General features: G+C 41.3%; 1 protein-coding gene across 2 annotated transcripts in view; it reads left to right on the top strand.

Annotated features, from left to right (window-relative positions):
* RAB15 (RAB15, member RAS oncogene family) overlaps positions 1 to 14,787 on the top strand; it is a 47,850-nt gene extending 33,063 nt beyond the window's left edge. For both annotated transcript variants that reach the window (XM_075614170.1, XM_075614169.1), the window contains 2 exons: positions 8,770 to 8,835; positions 13,103 to 14,787. In XM_075614170.1, the coding sequence (XP_075470285.1) occupies positions 8,770 to 8,835; positions 13,103 to 13,261 (225 nt within the window). In that variant the 3' untranslated portion in view covers positions 13,262 to 14,787. The remainder of the gene's footprint in view (positions 1 to 8,769; positions 8,836 to 13,102) is intronic.
* The last annotated feature ends 4,809 nt before the right edge of the window (positions 14,788 to 19,596 follow it).

The following is a 19,596-nucleotide window of genomic DNA, read 5'->3' as shown; positions in this document are numbered from 1 at the left end:
TCCCTGCTTCAGCACAGGTGACTGTCAATGACCGAGCCACTGATAGAGCCACCTGTGCTGAAGCAGGGATACCCTTCATACCTGCCCTTGATGACTAGACTTGGCCCCCCTGCTCTATAGATAACAACGGTCCAGGTTCAGTGAAAGTGAATCAGTTTTATGTTAAGGTACAGTCCTGACCTTTGAAGTGGGAGACGTGTATACATTACCAACTCCCTAAATGACCTACTGACCTAAATAAACTAACTTCAGGCAATTTCGGGTCTATTTACTAAAGTCTCATGGCTGCAAATCCTTTGCAAAAAAACCCCAACCCTATTTATTGAAGAAAAGGAATCCCATTGAAATCAGTGCGATTCTCTCTGCTGATAAATCTGGTGGTGCTTTTCTCAAGTTTTGCACCTTCGTAAATAACCCACGTGTCTCATGCAGCTTACATAGTTACATAGTTACATAGTTACATAGTTACATAGTAGATGAGGTTGAAAAAAGACGTACGTCCATCAAGTTCAACCTATGCTAAATTCAGACTACAGATACGTTATTCTATATCTATACTTACTTATTGATCCAGAGGAAGGCAAACAAAAAACCCCATTAAGGGGAAAAATGAATTCCTTCCTGACTCCAAGAATTGGCAATCGGATTAATCCCTGGATCAACATCCTTCCCATGTATACTTATTTGGTATATCCCTGTATACCTTTCCCATCTAAAAAGATGTCCAACCTTTTTTTGAACAAATCTATTGTATCTGCCATCACAGTCTCCATGGGTAATGAATTCCACATTTTAACTGCCCTTACTGTAAAGAACCCTTTCCTTTGTTGCTGGTGAAATTTCCTTTCCTCCAACCTTAAGGGATGGCCCCGAGTCCTTTGTACTGCCCGTGGGATGAATAGTTCTTTTGAAAGCTCCTTGTATTGTCCCTGAATATATTTGTATATAGTTATCATATCCCCTCTTAGACGCCTCTTTTCTAATGTAAATAAATCCAATATAGCTTGCCTCTCCTCATAAGTTAGATTGTCCATCCCCTTTATTAATTTGGTGGCTCTTCTCTGCACTCTCTCTAGTTCCATAATGTCTTTTCTTAGGATTGGTGCCCAAAATTGTACTCCATATTCAAGGTGTGGTCTTACTAATGCTTTGTAAAGGGGCCTAATTATGTCTACTTCCCTTCCATCCATTGCCCGTTTGATGCAAGATAAGATCTTGTTTGCCTTTGCAGCTTACATTATCCTGTAACATTGGTTTAGGACAGATAATTGTGCTGCCTGTTTTATTCAAAGGAAAATGCTAGAAGAGCGATCATTTATTATTAAAACAAATTATTATTAGAGCAAAAACTGGGGCAGGATTTTGAAACTCTGGCACAGTGCTCGCTAAATGTGCATCGTGCTAAACAAAAAGGCCGATCAGAGTGAACACAAATTGTGATGTGATTCCAGTGCATTGCTGATATATAAAAAAAGAGATAATAGAAAAATTCTAAGTAAAATGTTACGAAAATGGTCATTGCATTAACTGTAACGGTAACTGTATAATTGCAAATATAAAATGTGGTGGAATTTAGATTTTTGATGTCAGTTTCTAACCATTTTTAAACGTCATTATTAATACTACTAATGCTGAGCCTTGGGAATGGGATCGTACAAATAGGGGTTTCTTATGTGAAAATCAGATCGAGAAATATGAACACCTTCGCCTCTAGATTGTGAGCTCTCACGACGAGCAGGGCTATTGTGACCTTTCTTATGGGTTTGTCCTTATTTGGTATGTAACTCTATGTTTGTCATTTACATCTCTCTCTAACCCCATTGTACCGCGCTGTGGAATATGTTGGCGCTTCACAATAAAAAAATTATAATAGAGGAGTCTATATATTGAACCAAAAAATTACAATTAAGAGGGGTTAGCAGTTTACAGGACGGGCACTAGGTGGCACCAAAGGCCTTAGCTGAAACAAACCAAACACTACTCCACTTTAAAGGAGCTTCCAAGCGGTATCCTACTTGTTGTTTAAAAAACACAAAATCAGTTCTGTTGTATTAGATAATACTCACTGTTTGTTTTTGGATTTTAATTGAACTTTTTTTTTTTTTGACATTTCTCAGGCTCATTTATTATTTCAAACATGTTTATTGTTTTCTGACAGGGGTACATACACATCACATGGTCGTTTATAGACAGGAAACGTAATTAACACACACATTTAAAAGTGAACAACCCGTAACATCTCAAGGTTGATTGACCGGGTACGGGGCGATCTGCCCCTAGTATTTTGTAACCTCCTATGCATTTAGAGTGCACTATGTAGGTCCCGTCCGGGAGAATTAACAGTTTTAGGAGGATCTTAGATCAGACCCCTTAGATTAGTAATGTAAAGGACGGGCAAAGAGAGAGAGGGGGAAAAGAGAGAAGAGCAGAAGAGGGGGGAAGGAGGGGATAGGAACGGGGGAGCTAAGGGAAGGGGGGGTTGTTGTCCTCCCCTCCACCTTGTAAAAAGCCCCTGAGTAGACATGAACTCCCCCTCCAAGGGGTCAGTGGTCTAATGCGGAGTCCAACAGAAGCATCCATAACCCATTTTTAATCTCTTTAATTATAAGGCCACTGTGCCCAAACTTTCTCATATTGTTTGATATTTAATTCAACTTTTAATGCCATTTTTAACGAGTTTTAATATACTGAGCATTCTTTAATTTATATAGCACGTTTTAGCACACTTCCCCAGTAGTGCAAGATATTTGCAACACTTTCCTGTGTAATATTGTTAAATTATTAATGTGTTGCTAATATTCCCTGCAGTTTCAGCTACAAACTGTAACAATAAATAATGTTACCTTAGTAATATAAGAATACTTTGTGTGATTTGATAAAATCCCTAGCAATTTGTATATCTCACAACTCATGTATATCACACGATTTTACACACATCAGTTGTTTGCTTCCAGATTTCCCCACACCTTCTAACATCTCAAAGGGCTAATCTGGGACACTCAGCCAGTTAAGAAATATTGACACACCTGCACGGGCGTTACTGCCATTCACTTTAACAACAGTAACACAGGCAAGCCAGTTAGGTTTTAGTGACAAACTTTCCAGCTTACAAACACACACTCACACTAAGTTTGGTACACAAATATAGATGCACTCATATATGTATACTCACAGCCCACAAACACTCACAAACTCACACACTCCCACTGACACTGACTAACCTAACACATCCCTGCCTCTCCTCTGCATAGTTCCTATTGCTCTTCCCCTTTACATAAGGAGCTGTTCTCAATGGGTAGTGGGAGAGACAGATAGCTCTGTATCCTCTGATTGGGTAGTGGGAGGGGCAGAGAACCAGCATTATGACTCATCAGCTCCTCCCACTCCATGTGAATACAGTAGTCCAAAAGGTGCCCCCTACATCTTAGTAACTATACGCCTAATGTCTAGTGGCACAACGTGCTACAGCAGTAACATAGCCCTGATTCCTCTTCCCACTGTCCTGGATGCAAGTAGAAGTTATTGGATAGTGCCTATAATGATTAACATTGATTTTGTAGGATCACCTTTCACGGACATCAACTGGACCATATTCTTAAAAATCCAAAGTCCTTAATCATTAGGTTAAAGAACTGTTCCATACCACCTGATTGGGCCATTTTCAGTGAAAATTTCCTATTGAAGTCACTTGGGAATTTCGTCCGAAAAACAGCTGAATGGGCCGCTGATCCAGAATAAGCCCGGAAGGACCTTATTCGTTACATTGCTATACTTCCTATTGCAGCATGATAGTAGGAAAAGATGCATTGATTTGAATGGCAATTTTACTGTGATGCAGTATTGCAGCTAATTAAATAAGGCGTTTGATCAGCGTTGACTGGTATTCAAGTCAATGGCAGTCAACGTGAAATCGAGCTCCGTAACACTTTTATCGGAGCTGGGTGGACAACCCCCCAGGTGGGATATATATATCAATATGGTGCAGTTTGTGTTACCCCCCATACTTCCACCTACTCCCGCTCCATACTTTGTTACTAAATGGAAGAAAGGACCAACACGACGACCCACCCTTCTTTGCACCCTCATATATATATATATATATATATATATATATATATATATATATATATGAAGCGTGTTAATCGAGTTTCTTAGATTTTGACACACATCTCTTAAGGGGAAGAGGTTAATGCCACCTCAGCCGTGGGAGATTAATTGGACGCAAAGAAAGGAAAAACTGCGCCAGCTGTAGACACACATTTTGATACATGTTATTAGAATATTGCGCTCCTCCTGCTATAACCACTCCCCAGAATGCTCAGTGGTGGATGTGGAGCAAAATTGGAGCAAATACATTTTGATGATACATGAATACAAAATGCAACATTTGATACATATCACTCGAGGCATTTTTGGTGGTGTTGGTCAAGTTTGATTTTTGTTCCAAAAGCTCAAAACTTGTATAGCACAAAAAAAAAAAGGAAAGGGGTGAAGTTGATCATCTTAATAATACCTAAATGGGATTCTAGTATAGTGCAAATACTAAGGGTATACAAAAGAGTCCTTGGTTTGTGGGTGAAGTACTGTAAATATGGGGAGTGAGAACAAACAAAGCTTTAAAGTACATGCCTTCAAAGATATTCACTTGACTGCACACCACATAATCTAGAACGTAATGCTTATTTACAGTGTGAAGTTAAACAACTATCACTAAACATAATACAATTAGTGAGTGGGGTGTATATTTCCAGTAAGAGAGACTGTCTCTGTCTGCATAAATGCTTCTTAATTCAGTCAATCAATATAATCTCAGACAGAGTGTCTCTTTGCACTCCAACAAAATGTACAGTATTGCTGGAGTGCATATAAAGCTATTAACTTGATAATGCAATGCTGGTAATGTGTTGTAAAGCTAATTGCGCTCAACATCAGTTTTATAATGCAACTAGATGTCATGTCTGGTCCCATCAATAGTGGACTTAAAGGGGTGAGTTAATAAGACTGCACGCCAAGTTAATATGCTTGGGCATACTATACACTGGCGACACACTTTATTCGAGCTCGGCTAGTCCCACGAATTCGGGTATACCCGGGTGTATTGAGGTTTGTGACTGTTTTCTGCCCGAGTGCATTGAGGTATTTTCTAGGCAGGGATTGAAGCATTTTATTCCCGCTGGCTGCAATACTGCACAGTATATATATATATACTGCATTACAATTCATGAATTTATGCCATCTGGTAGACACGCGAAGCATTGCAGCCTATTAAATCCTAATCATTATCATTTAACAGATCAGCCGCCCGTCAGCCAGGCATGAACCCAGGCTGGGAAGGCAAACGCAACGGGGCTTGTCAGAGGTGAGGAGCGGCGCATTCCAGGTATCTGCCAGGTACATACTGGGTATTTGCTCGAATAAAGTGTGTCGGTGCAGTAGGTGAGGAAATCTCAATATCATGCAGGGTCCCGTCGGTATTGATTTTATAAATGTAGCACTGCTTCCCCCCCGCTCTGGGAGATATTACTGATGCTACATCTGTTGTGGTGCTGTGGCGTACCTCTGATGGTCCAGGAGAGCGGAGATGTCTGCGTTGGTATGGGGACCATACCCCTGCCCAATACATTGCAATCTCAGACCGGAGTATATAAAACAGAAGGGATACTTTATTGATGCAGTCACAGCAGTTGTTCTTTACAGCATTACAGATGGATGTCAAAGGATCCCAGGCCTCTGGATGGTGCAGTGCCCTCTGGTAATCTTGAGGCATCTGTTGTAATTTAGGTGTTCTCCCCAGCCCCCTAGGGCTGACTATTAGAACGCTGCTTCTCTGCGGCTTTTCCCTTCACTGTCTGGAAGAGAGACGTGTGTGTGTGTGTGTGTTTAAAGTTTGTAAAGAAAAAAAAAATTAAATGGGAGCTACGCTCAGACCGCGTTATAAGCGGATCCGCGTTGTAGCGGATTGCGCTATAATGGGGTTGAGCTGTATTATATTGACAGTTCTGCAGTGGACAAAGGTGTCTATTGTAAACTGCTGGCTGTTATTATTATTGGGAAATAATTTGGTGTAATCACAGGCCTTACAGCCATTTGTGCATGCCTTTTGTTGGAGAAGTGAGACAATGGGATGGTGAGACTCTCTGGTAATGACTATATACCAGGTGGTTCTTCAATTTTCTACAGCGTCTGCTCGTGATTGTGGGAGTAACTCCCAGTATTTATTTAAGGTCATCGTCAAAGAGAAAGAGATGCCAATTTTTGGCAAATATACGTTTCATTTCCCATCATCTCTTATTATAGCTGCTCAGGCAGCATATTTTTCGGTCTTATTGCTCTATAGAATTGAATCACTATTGGTTTTAATTGCACTATTATTGTCTTTTTTCAAAACTTTTGGAAAATACCCTCTATTCAGAAATTGCTTTCTCAGATATTTTGATTGTGCCACAAAATTCTTTAATGTTGAACATTTGTGTCTGAGTCTGGGGTAATGGCCAGTTGGTATGCCTGATACCAGATTTTTTGGGAGCTGACTCTGTTCCAACAGTAGGCTGTTTTGTGGCTCTTTTCCTTCAAAAGACTTTTGTCTGGATATTATCCAGCAGGTCTTGCTCTATGAAAAGGTCAAGAAATATGATGGATTTCAGAATTATTTCTATTGTTAGTCATAAGTTTAAGTTATTATTATTCAAAGTAGGCACAAATTCATGGAAGAGTTTCTCAGGCCCACTCCACAGGATCAGGATATCATCTATGTACCTGACTCACATATCTATGTGGTCAGTGTACATAGATGCTTCTCAGTTGAAAACGTGGATATCATCCCACCCCCCCAGTACAAGTTGGCATATGTTTATATATATATATCTATATATATATATCTATATATATATATATCCAGTGTTCGACAAATCACCCAAAAATCTACTCGCCCAACCAAAAAACTACTCGCCACCTAGTACCACCCCCGACCCCAACCCGCTCCTAGTCCCGCCCCCAACCCCGCTTTAAAATAAAATATATAAATAAAATACATTTAATAAATTCCTAGTCAGAACAACATTCGTTTTTGACAAATGTATTTATTACACGGGAGGGGGCAGCACACGGGAGGGGGCAGCACATGGGAGGGGGCAGCACACGGGAGAGGGCAGCACACGGGAGGGGGCAGCACACGGGAGGAAGCAGCACACGGGAGGGGGTAGCACACGGGAAAGGGCAGCACACGGGAGGAAGCAGTACACGGGAAAGGGCAGCAGACGGGAGGAAGCAGAACACGGGAGGAGGCAGCACACGGGAGGCGGCAGCACACGGGAGGGGGCAGCACACGGGAGGGGGAAGCACACGGGAGGGGGAAGCACACGGGAGGGGGCCAGCACACGGCAGCGGGCAGCACACGGGAGGGGGCAGCACACGGGAGGGGGAAGCACACGGGAGGGGGCCAGCACACGGGAGCGGGCAGCACACGGGAGGGGGCAGCACACGGGAGGAAGCAGCACACGGGAGGGGGCAGCACACGGGAGAAAGCAGCACACGGGAGGGGGCAGCACACGGGAGGGGGCAGCACACGGGAGGGGGCCGCACGGGAGGGGAGAGCATGGGAGCGGGCAGCACACGGGAAAGGGCCGCATGGGAGCGGGAACCACAACCACCCCACCCACGTGCACAGCCGCACAACACAACCCTCCCCCCATCTCCCGCATCCCAGGTGGCGGACACCCCAGGGCAGGGAGGGGAGGAGATCAGGAGGGAGAGGAGATCGGGGATTCACAGTATCCGGTCGGTTGTGGCCTCAGTATGTGATCCGACAGTGATTAGTGGAATCAGGACATTCCGTTAGAATCAAAATTATGAGATGTCCCGTCACTTGAAAATGCTTAAAATGAAACCCTGAAAGACTTTAATTTTCCAAGTCTTTAGTATGCTAGTAGCATTTAGTATGAAGCCAAAAAAGGATTGCGAGGAGGTTGGGGATGTTTTTCGTGTAGCTTTCAGAACAATTCTGGTCCCTTCTCTAGGCGGCAGAATAATAGAATGATTCTTACCTTGTTTTAATCGCTGTATAGAAGTTAAGGTGGACTAACCTAAATAAGAGATTAATTAATTTCTTACAAACCGTTTGCCAGTGATAGTGGTATTTAGGTCCTAAGCAGAGATATTTTAATGATCTTTCTCCTACCCATAATCCAACCAAGTAATATCTATGTGACACAATAATACCCTATTATTGTTTTTACTTCTGACTCAATGAGAGCCCCCTAAATATATCCTATATGTGTAAATAACAAGTGTGTGAGATTTTAGAGTTTTGTGCCATATATTTAAATGTTACATCTTAGCAATGGCCCCGTTTGCATCTACATGAGCACCACCTCCATCTATAAATGTTTAGGGAGGAAGATAACCCGTGCACCCCACAACTGGAACAATCTACCGGAGACTCTCACAGCCACCACCAGTCTAAGTTCTATAGCTGTCTGACATTTTAATCTGGTCTGCAACTGTTACATACGCCTATAATATATATATTATCTTTAACTGTTCATGCAATGTCTTTATAAAAAATGTATAACCATGTTCACTTAACGTAACCATGTATTTGTCATCATAACTCTATGCCCAGGACATGCTTGAAAACGAGAGGTAACTCTCAATGTATTACTTCCTGGTAACACATTTTATAAATAAATAAATGTAAAAATGAAACGACCATTGAATTGTTCTCCCAATGCATTGCTTGTTCTAAAGCTATTTTGCAATGTTATATTTTAGCTTGCTGAAGAGTACGGCATGGACTTCTTTGAGACAAGTGCCTGCACTAATTTCAACATTAAGGAGGTAAGAAAGAAGCAATAAATTGGCAAGTTTGTATATTACAATTGACATCTTAACATTATTTGTGGGCTCAGCGCCATCTGTTTATTAAGCCAATAAGGATCTTGCCATACAATTTCCAAATACTTTTAAAATGCAGAAGTGTCCTGGTCTGGGCATTAATAGCTGTATAAAAGATGTGTGAAGACGCCAAACGCAGGTTTGAATTAATTAGTTAATCTATGATACATGTTGGTGACTCAACAGCCAAATCTCGAACTCACATTGTCTGTGATTAAATAGATGGCTTCCTAAAAAGCAAGGGTTGTACAGTACATATATTTTCTTTTACATAGTGCCATCAATGCATCACTTTACTAAAGAAACAGTGTAGGGAGTTAAAATACAAGTGTAACAAATAAAATCAAACATTAGAGAAGGAAATCCCTTCCCCACAAACCGTAACATCTAAATGGTAAGTGGTACCATGGGAGACTTACAGAGGCAGTAGGTGAAGTAGTAAGTTTTTGACCATGATGGTTGGTAATTGCCACTGAGGGTTTGGAAAGTAGCAATAAGTCCAGGCTATTGAGATGCATCATTCAGGTGTGTTTTTAGGCCGGGTTTAAAGGCAGGTTGAGAATGTGCTTGGCATACTGTATGCTAAGTGTGGGGGAGTTCAAGAAAAGTGAGGGAAAAGTTATTATGTGAGAGCAAGCACAACAGGAGTGGAAGGTGTGGAGAGGAGAAAATTATGAGCTGAGAGCAGGGGCACAGCGATAAATCAAAGTTGAATGTGTGAAGGAGAATTTTGTAGTAAATCCGAAACATGATGGAAACTCAGAAGAGGAATTTAAAGCATGAATCCCCCCTACTTTTATTTTGCCCCCATTTTATTTTATGCGATTTAGACCGGACAGTTATATTATGGTGAAACACAATATTTTCAGTTCCAATGACCTCCAGGTTCCTGAGCTACTTACCGGTAAAGTTTCTGGGTTTAAATCTTCCTTCGGGGGAGAATGACTACTGAATCCAGTAGAACGCCACATAATCTGTTGCGGTTTTTCTATTGGAGTGCTAGGACATTCTGAGAGCTGAAAATAGTGGGATTCAGCTATGGAGGATCCCTTTGCAATTCTGTAAACAAAAAGAAGTGGGTTTGTTAACGGGGATTGCTGTTTTAAGGAGGAAATGAGCAGACACTGTTCTGGAAGGAAGTTAAATTATTTTTGCTGCACAATTATGGATAGATTGCAAAGGAGAAACTTGGGAGGCAGGTAGACCTGTTAGTAGTAGGTCACAATAATCCAGATGGGAGAGGATAAGGGTATGCATTAGAGTTTTAGCAGTAGAGTTACAGAAGAAAGGGCAGATCTTGGCAATGTTAAAAATCAAGAAACAACAAGGTAGGAGTCAAATGTCACACCTAAGCAACATGCTTTAGTGAAAGGATAGATGGTGATTATGTGTACTGTAATGGGAAAAGGAGATATTGGGCCAAGTTTGGGAGGAAATGTAAGGAGCTGAATTTTAAATATATTACGTTTGAGGCAGCAAAGTGCCATCCATGAAGATATAGCCAAGAGGGAATCCGAGATTTGGGAAGTGGATTATAGTTTTTAGTTGTATCCACCCTTACACCTGTAAAACAGCAGAGTAGATTACAAAGTGATAGTATGTATGGCTTTATTTTTATAGTGCCATCTAGGTACATAGCACTTCACAACTGTGTATACATGACATAATATTATAACACAGTGGGATTACGTGCTTCAGACATGAAAATAGCAATAGGAAAAGGAGTCCAATCAGGGGAAAATGTCCTTAGAATTTTGCTTCTGAGGGCAGCCTCTGTTCATGAGTGATATAAAAGCCAGATTGCAAAGGATCCAAGGGGGCAAAGGAATTAAGAAAGGTGATTATGCTGTAGAAGATACAACGTAAAAAGTATTTTCAAGGCGAAAGGCAAGAGGGAGAAAGGACGGTAGTTCTAGAGATCACAAAAGTAACCGTTTTAGTAAAAAGAAAAAAAACAGGTCTAAATAGTGACTATTTTTGTGGATGCTGGAATCGATCCATTGGCAGAAGCGAATGGAGGAGGTTAGAGGTAGAAGGTGGGATTCCCAGGTGACCGAGAGATCATCAATTGACAGTTGAAGTCCCCCAGTAAAAGAATGGAAAGTCTGAGAGGAAGGACAAGATAGAAGTAAGTGTTCGGTAGATGACAGCAGAAAGAACGAGTGTCTCTGTTGGTGTTTCTGTGAAAATGCATTGACTACCAGGACGAGTAGTTGAACTGCCCCTTTAACTGCCATTGAAGTCAAAGGCAGTTAACGCCGTATCGAGCTGTGGTAACCCTTAATGGAGACTATTGATTTGGCGCCATCAATGTTTATGAAGGAGAGCATGCTAATTCATTTAATTTGTGTTTGTGTCTCCAAAACCTAAAAGGCTTAATTTATTCAATCCAAACGGAAAATTATTATAACTACCTGATAGAACATGTGTGTTCACTCTGTTGCAACTTGAATACGTATGTGTTAAAGTGGGACTCCAATCAGACACAAGAAAGAAGAGGAAGTAAAAATAAATAGAAGAATATCGGTACGCAATGTACTTGCAGAAAGCATTATTCCGGCAACTGTTTCCACATAAACCATGTGATGTTACAACTCCTTTGTGGTAATCTGCCTTTATAATGTGATCTCATTTAGCCAACACAAAAAGAAACACGTTCTATATAATTACACACTGTTGCTACATTGAACAACTGGAATCGTGCTTAAAACAAGCATTTTTTTTACAATTTAAAGGACAGCCCCAAGTAGCAGCCAAAAAAAACAAGTGTTTCTATAATAACGTATCGGTGTAATTGGTTCTGCAAGAGGCACGTGCAGACGTACACACAGGGAGTCAATTCCTCGGAAAGATTCAGTGAAACTTGAAGTAACTTTCTTATCAGAGGTGAAACTACCATTGGTGCAGCTGGTTCAGCCACGACCTTAAGGGTCTCGCAGCATGCTCCAAAGGATGAGGGAGCAGGACTTTGCAGGCTCAGCGCTGCCCCTCGGGGCCAGAAAACAATCTTGCAGCAGGACCCCTCTTTCACTAGCTCCGCCTCCTGTTTCTTTTTTTTATATAACATAAATTTTATTGGTTTATATGACAAGGCATTAATGTAGCATACATCCATTTTTTCATCCTAATGTCAATAACCGCCTTCAATAACATCGCTGGTAAACAAAAAATAACAAAGGTAACCCGGAATGGGTCGAATGGGTAGAGGGCGGGGGGAGGGGAAAGAGGGTGTGGGGGGGAGGGGAAAGAGGGTGTGGGGGGGAGGGGAAAGAGGGTGTGGGGGGGGGGAAAGAGGGTGTGGAGGGGGGGAAAGAGGGTGTGGAGGGGGGGGAAAGAGGGTGTGGGGGGGGGGAAAGAGGGTGTGGGGGGGAGGGAAAGAGGGTGTGGGGGGGGGAAAGAGGGTGTGGGGGGGGGGAAAGAGGGTGTGGGGGGGGGGAAAGAGGGTGTGGGGGGGGGGGGAAAGAGGGTGTGGGAGGGGGGGTCCGCTCTCCTTGCTGGGAGTCCTCTCTCCTATCTTTCCGTTACTGAACGATTTTGTTGAGCTTGCACGAGGGGAGGTGGCCTTAACTCCTGAATTTGACTATCCAACCCCTGAATCTCCTGCACCCCTGATCCGTTCCGCATCCGCCTCTGTCGCCTACGGAAAATGAATATTTTCCTTTTCTTCGGGTCTGCTGAATTCCTGCATATTAGCCAATTATGTGTATATGTTTGACTGCTTCATAATTACTTTACAATCAAAGAACAAAATGATAACAGCAATTTACCTGTAGCTTAAGGATTTACCAACAGTCTGCACTACATCGGTCAGCAAGATAGGGTCTATACAAAAGAGTCTTCAACAGGGATATCCTCAAAACCTGACCTGTTCATGACCCTTGAGGACTGGAGTGGGAAACACCTGAGCTAGATAGAGGAAATTAAAACCCCTTCTTTAACATTATTTAGATGTGTTCTTTTTTGTTTTTTTTAATAAAAAAAAAAACAGATTGTTAGCACTTCAGATCAGAAACCTCTTTATTACAATAGTTCTTCCCTTTATTTGGTCTTATAATGTATCTGTAAAGCTCCTTGACGCTATGTAAATAAAAATACAATGCAATACAATTGTAATTTATTCTGATTTTAACTCCTTGCCCAATGTCATTTGGTTTATGTTGGTTTTAGGTGGGTCTGTATCTGACAATCCTCTGTCCTTCTCCCCCCGCAGTCATTCACTCGGCTGACAGAGCTCGTCCTTCAGGCTCATAAGAAAGAATTAGATGGTTTGCGAGTCTCCTCCACTGGCGAACTGAATCTTGCTGAACTTGAAGAAGATGGCAGCAAACCGGACGGGACGGCAAACGCCTCCAAATCCTGCTGGTGCTAAAACAAAAAAAATGTCCTGTGCAGGGATGTGCGAAAAGATTTTGTCTCGTAAGCAAATGAATTGAGAAGTGGACCGTTAGAAAAATAAAGCTCTATGGCAGTGGTGGCAAACTCCAGCCCTCAAGGGCCACCGACTGGGGCAGTTTTCGACTGAGCCATCTGTGCTCAAACAGGGATATCCTTAAAACCTGACCTGTCAGTGGCCCTTGAGGACTGGAGTTGGCCGCTCCTGCTCCATGACCTAAAAGTCACAATAGAGTGGCAAGCAAATCACAATCTGTGGCAACGATGTGTAGAGTCTGTGGCAACGATGTGTAGAGTATTCTCATGTAGCAGCCAGGGATGATTGGCACTTTGTAAAGGGGAAGCCCCACCTAGCTCACAAAAAAACATGTTTTATTGCCCTGTTTTGTGATATTATCCTAATTATGGTATAAACTCTCCTTGTTAGAGAAAAAGACAGGAGAAGTGGAGGAGAGGCCTCCTTAAACTAATCTCACCATGCTAATAGCAAAACTTGAGCGGGTTCCTTATCCGAGAGCCAATAAAAATAAGGGGAGCTGGGTTAGAGGGGTCTCTGGCAGTGAGATCACTGTTGAAACAAGTCACATTCTTAGCCTTACAGGCTAAGATGAATAATAATTTTAAATATTGTAGGATTAAAGAAAACGGCATCATCCACCAAAATAAAAACCATTTATACAGGGCACTGCCATTGGTTCATTTTGGTGCACCTTTTTTTTTATTCTTCATTTTATTTATTATGTATAAAACATTAATTGCAGGGGGTAAAGAAAGAAAGGAATGGTGAAGTATATGACTAAGTATTTTCTTTATTCTGTGTGATACACCGGATGGGCATATTTGTAAAAGTGATTTTATAGTACTGTACAAAGTCAATTGTATAAACGATTACAGGGAAATAAGGGCGGTACTAACCGTCAATATTGCATCATGTAGACACAATGCCCAAACCAGTTGGTGCACTTTTTAAAGGCTCCAGTATCAGATGAAAACTGCAGCAGAAAGAGAGAATGAGTTAATCAATGTAGAAAGCATTAAAAGGCCCTGTTCAGGAGTGGACAACTCCAGTCCTCAACAGCCGCCAATCTGAGCCACCACTGCTGAAGCAGGGATATTCTGAAAACCTAACCTGTTTGGTGGGCCGTGAGGACTGGAGTTAGCCACCCCTGGCTCTGTTAAATGCATATGTCTACAACAAAAAGATGGATTTTCATAAGAATTAGGACAGACTGCTTTCAAGATTAAAAAGGGTCTTTTCGCACATCCCATTTTATCGGTACTTACAAATATCTAACACGTGGTGACAGAAATTCTGCATTAAGGTTATGTGCATTCCTGGAATTTCTCAGTTCAGTATTGACTGTGATTTACTATACGATAAAAATCTATACAGTATTTGTGGTCAATAGTGTAAAACAATGTTTGCCTTTATTAGTCTTTAACAACCTATGTAATTTGTACTTGCTGTGCTTCGATGCTTAATTAAACATTATTTTATACCTATCTTGAGGTTGGTCATTTGAACACAGAGACCATGGTAGGGTCTTGGTCTTTCGGCATGTTTGAAGATGCTTTTCTTTTGACCATGCAGTTTGAAAGGGATATAACAGAGACTGAAGTCAAACAACAAGAGAAATCTGTTCTTTAAAATAAATATCTATTTTACAACAATGCAGTTGTATTTTGAATTTTATTGGACATTTTTTCCAAATTAATAAGAATACAGGAAGTAAAATGGTGAAGTTATACAAATGCAACTATGAATGCTAAAGGGAGAAGGAGCAGCTCAGTGAGTAAAAACACTGGAATCTGTCAAGAATGATACTGAATTTGAATCAGGAGAAACTGGTTAAATCTTGGGCAAGTCACTTTATCTCCTTGTGTCTCAGGCACCAACATCATATTACCGCACTATACTGTCATTGTGAAGCCCTTTGAGTTCCATTTGGAGAAAATTGCTATATGTAACTGTGACGGGAGCTTTGTGACAGGCTATGAATAATACACACCCAAATATATAACTGGGTTGAACTGGACGAGGCTTATATATGATAAAATATAATTTATTCCTTGAAAAAGGTGAACATACGAGATATACAAATAACAGACAAAATATGACACTTACTTAAAGGTTAGGACAAGAAAGCCATCAGGATACAGGATGGGCCATTGCTTCCATAATTCAGTTTCAGATGTTGACATCACAGCAATACATGAAGATCATACATGAAGACATTTGAGTAAGGGGTGACTGACTTATATAACATTTCAACCCTTCTCTTGCACTCAAGGCGCCGAGCTGGCTAGAAAAAATCTCTTTGAAGCAGATTTTGGCTTCCATTGTAAGTGTGAAGTATCACACTTAAAAACACTCAATTCCTTGGTTCCTGCCCCCAGTATAAACAATTAGGGCAGTTACCCTTTGATCACTGGCCTATGCTAATTCTTGCAGGATGCTCTCCCTGCCCTATTAGCATAGCATATGGGGGTCTGCATTTTCAGAGCAGATCCAAAATCCCATATACACTGTAAATAACTTCATAACTTCAGTTCAGTAGTACTTACTGGCACGTGAGACATATTAATACATTCCATCACGCATGACGCTCCCAATGAGACTAAATATTACCATGTAGTTCTAAAATTAAGAGAGATATTCATATCTGGCTCTTAGTACCGGCTAAACATCATGTGTCTAATCCTTATGTGGGTATCAGTCCCACGAATACACATATGTAGCTTTTAGCACGTTCAGCCGAGGACATCTCATAATATTCTTATATTTAATAAGGTCACTCATTCTGTAGCCCCACTCCTAAATCATGGGCGTTTGGCCAGTCTACCAAATGGGGTGTCTGGCAGGATACTATGGTTTGTAAGTGTGAGTTATAACACTCCCAAACCACTCCAGCTTCCTGCAAACATTTGGTCGCATTCCTTAGTAGGCAGGCATCTTTGAGGGTAACTTAAACAAAGGACTATAATCACTATTCAACTATTAACCCTTGCCCTCCCGGATGGATCCCAGTGTTTGTGTGGTGCAGTCACTGGAACAGAAACAATACATTTTTACAGGGGAATAAACAGTTGGATGGCTGAAGCAAGGCAAAAACACATTACTGGGCCCCAGTCCAGTTAACCCTTTGCTTCCCAGGTGAGAGTAGAGGGTGGCCAAATGGGGTGTAACCCCTTTAATCCCGGGCCAAATCCCCTCTCTCTTGACAGTAACAAAGTTCCCTGATGACGTAGTTTTATACCAACGAAACGCGTCGGTTGATAAGATTACTAGTATATCACTATTGTATTTCTTCTAATATTAATCTAGCTCTCCATAGCGGCAAATATTTGAGGTTGGCATTAACCTGTACAGATAAACTACTGGCTGTGCCTTGGGGAAGAGTGCTGGGCCTCTGCAACCGCCTCCCCCCGAGAAATCCAGCACCCCCCTGGGGGGCCTGCCCCCCACTTTGCACATGGCTGCCTTTCAGTTTCCAATCAATCCTTCAGTCAGTGTAACTCAACAGCTACAATATATTCTTATATTACTAAGGCAACATTATCTATTGTTACAGGTTGCAGCTCAAACTGCTATGAATATTGGCAACAAATGATCACAAACAGGAAAGTGTTACAACGATCTTGCACTGCTGGGAAAGTGTGCTAAAACATGCTATAGAAATCAAAGGATGGTCAGTATATTAAAACTCATAAAAAATGTAATACAGGCATACCCCGGTTTAAGTACACTCACTTTAAGTACACTCGCGAGTAAGTACATCTCGCTCAATAGGCAAACGGCAGCTCACGCATGCGCCTGTCAGCACGTCCTGAACAGAAATACCGGCTCCCTACCTGTACCGGAGCTGTGCGCAAGCGGGGAGATTATAGAGCCTGTTACAAATGCGTTATTTACATCAGTTATGCACCTCTCTGACGATTGCAGTACAGTACATGCATCGATAAGTGGGGAAAAGGTCGTGCTTCACTTTAAGTACATTTTCGCTTTACATACATGCGTACGTTAATGTGGGGTATGCCTGTACTACAGAACTGATTTATTTTATTTAAAAAAAATCACATATAGAACATTGCTTGGATTGGTCCTTTAAAAGAAAAAAAGTAGAAGAAAAAAGGATTAAAATAAAAGCAGCCAGGTCTATATTGAGACAGAAAGAAGCAACGGGACTGGCGTTTTCAGCAGTATAAAGTAACAACAATCACACTATCTATCTGTAGAGGAATAGAAAATAGGCTGAAAGTGACCCCAAGTGGTAAGTTGTGGAAGTGCACTAAAACAGTAACATGTAGAATACAGGCATACCCCGGTTTAAGGACACTAACTTTAAGTACACTCGCGAGTAAGGACATATCGCCCAATAAGCAAACGGCAGCTCGCACATGCGCCTGTCAGCACATCCTGAACAGCAATACCGGCTCACTATCTGTACCGAAGCTGTGCGCAAGCGGGGAGACTATAGAGCCTGTTACAAATGCGTTATTTACATCAGTTATGCACGTATATGATGATTGCAGTACAGTACATGCATCGATAAGTGGGGAAAAGGTAGTGCTTCCCTTTACTGTAAGTACATTTTCACATTACATACATGCTCTGGACCCATTGCGTACGTTAATGCGGGGTATGCCTGTACCGAACCAAACAAGTGATTAAGGTATATGCAATAAAACTGCACTAATTGTAAGTGCGTATTTTTGAGGGTTTTTAAACTAATATTCCATTATATTACGTTCAGACAGTCTGCGCTATGGTTTCTCCCTCTCTTCTACTTTAAGTATAACCCCACAGCGCCCGATCCAAGATGTAATCCTAGACAAGACTGGATTCTATCCATACACCTGAATCTTAGAGTGTGACATGCTTGTTGTACTCATATGTATGTGAGTATAATGTTTGAAGATTCAAAGAACGATCTTTTCACCTGGTATTAGCATTACCACTCTATATTTTCCCTTTCAATGATATTTCACATATAAAGTATCCCGCTCCCTCATCCTGTTCTACAATGGCCTATATTGAGGTTGAGTCCATGGGGAGACAGAGTATCAATTAATAAATCCGGAAATTCTTTCTTTGTCGCAATCTCCTGTGCGACACACACACACACACACACACACACACACACACACACACACACACACACACACACACACACACACACACACACACACACACACACACACACACACACACACACACACACACACAGAGTAATATATCCATAATTGCCCTGAGGAAAGTCTCTGCTGGGACTGAAATGTTGGTTATGGACAGTGGTCGACAAATCACCCAAAAATCTACTGTCTTCTTGTTTTAACACATATATTTATCTGAAAAGGGCACCATAACAAACATCACCACCTATACATACTGTATTTGGGAGATCATTTACCAAAGTCTCCTGGGTGCAAAAAACAGGTCAAAACTGGTGCAAAAATAAGCACCAGATTTATCAAACAAGAAAATCCCATTGATTTTAATGAGGATGTTTTTCTTGAATAAATCTAGTGGAGATTTTTTGCCCCAATTTTGTAGTTGGGAGAATTTAGTAAATAACCCCGAAAAAGCCAGCGAACATCCAGGCTTGCACAGATCTGCAGAAACGCACAAATAGATGCCTGTAAAAATCACTAGAATGATGTTTTCCTATAAAACAAGGTAACACACAGTTTGTATCTTGAAGCAGCTCCCAAATCTATTCCGGATACATTGCTGCCTCATCTACTCCAAAGTGTTGCAGACACCATCCACCATCCCCCATCCCCCATCTCTGCAGCAAAGAGATCATGCCCCAAATTATTATTTTTACATACACCTGTTTACAATGTGCCCTATTGAATTTAAGACCATGGCATGTTTAAAAGGTTACATCGAGCTAATTGGCAACTGGGAGGGAAAAAACGTATAGTATTTAAAAATGAAATGTAGAAGTAGCCGGGTTAGTCCAGTTACAACAGGACAGGGTACTACATTAGTATGTGACACCTTTTTTTAATCTGAACTAACAGTTGATATTATAAGCCAATCTTTCGAGAGTTAAATATTTTATAGACGTTTTACATTTATATGGTAGAGACACTGTGGTGGGTTTTTACAATCTTTATCTCTACATGCTATATAATATATCATCTATATTTCAGTGATATCACATTTTTGCAAGTCCTCAACTGGAGGTGATGTGATGTGTTCCCAATTTCTGTACAGTAATTATGAAGCCAGAAGTAACCTGTAAATAGGAACTCAGAAAAGAAGAAATCATATTCATTTCAACAGGCTGCAAGTAGGTACAACTT

Source organism: Ascaphus truei, chromosome 9, assembly GCF_040206685.1.
Source record: "Ascaphus truei isolate aAscTru1 chromosome 9, aAscTru1.hap1, whole genome shotgun sequence".
Taxonomy (NCBI): Eukaryota; Metazoa; Chordata; class Amphibia; order Anura; family Ascaphidae; genus Ascaphus; species Ascaphus truei.
The sequence above is the reverse complement of the archived record's forward strand: the minus strand, read 5'-3'. Positions and strand labels throughout refer to the sequence as shown.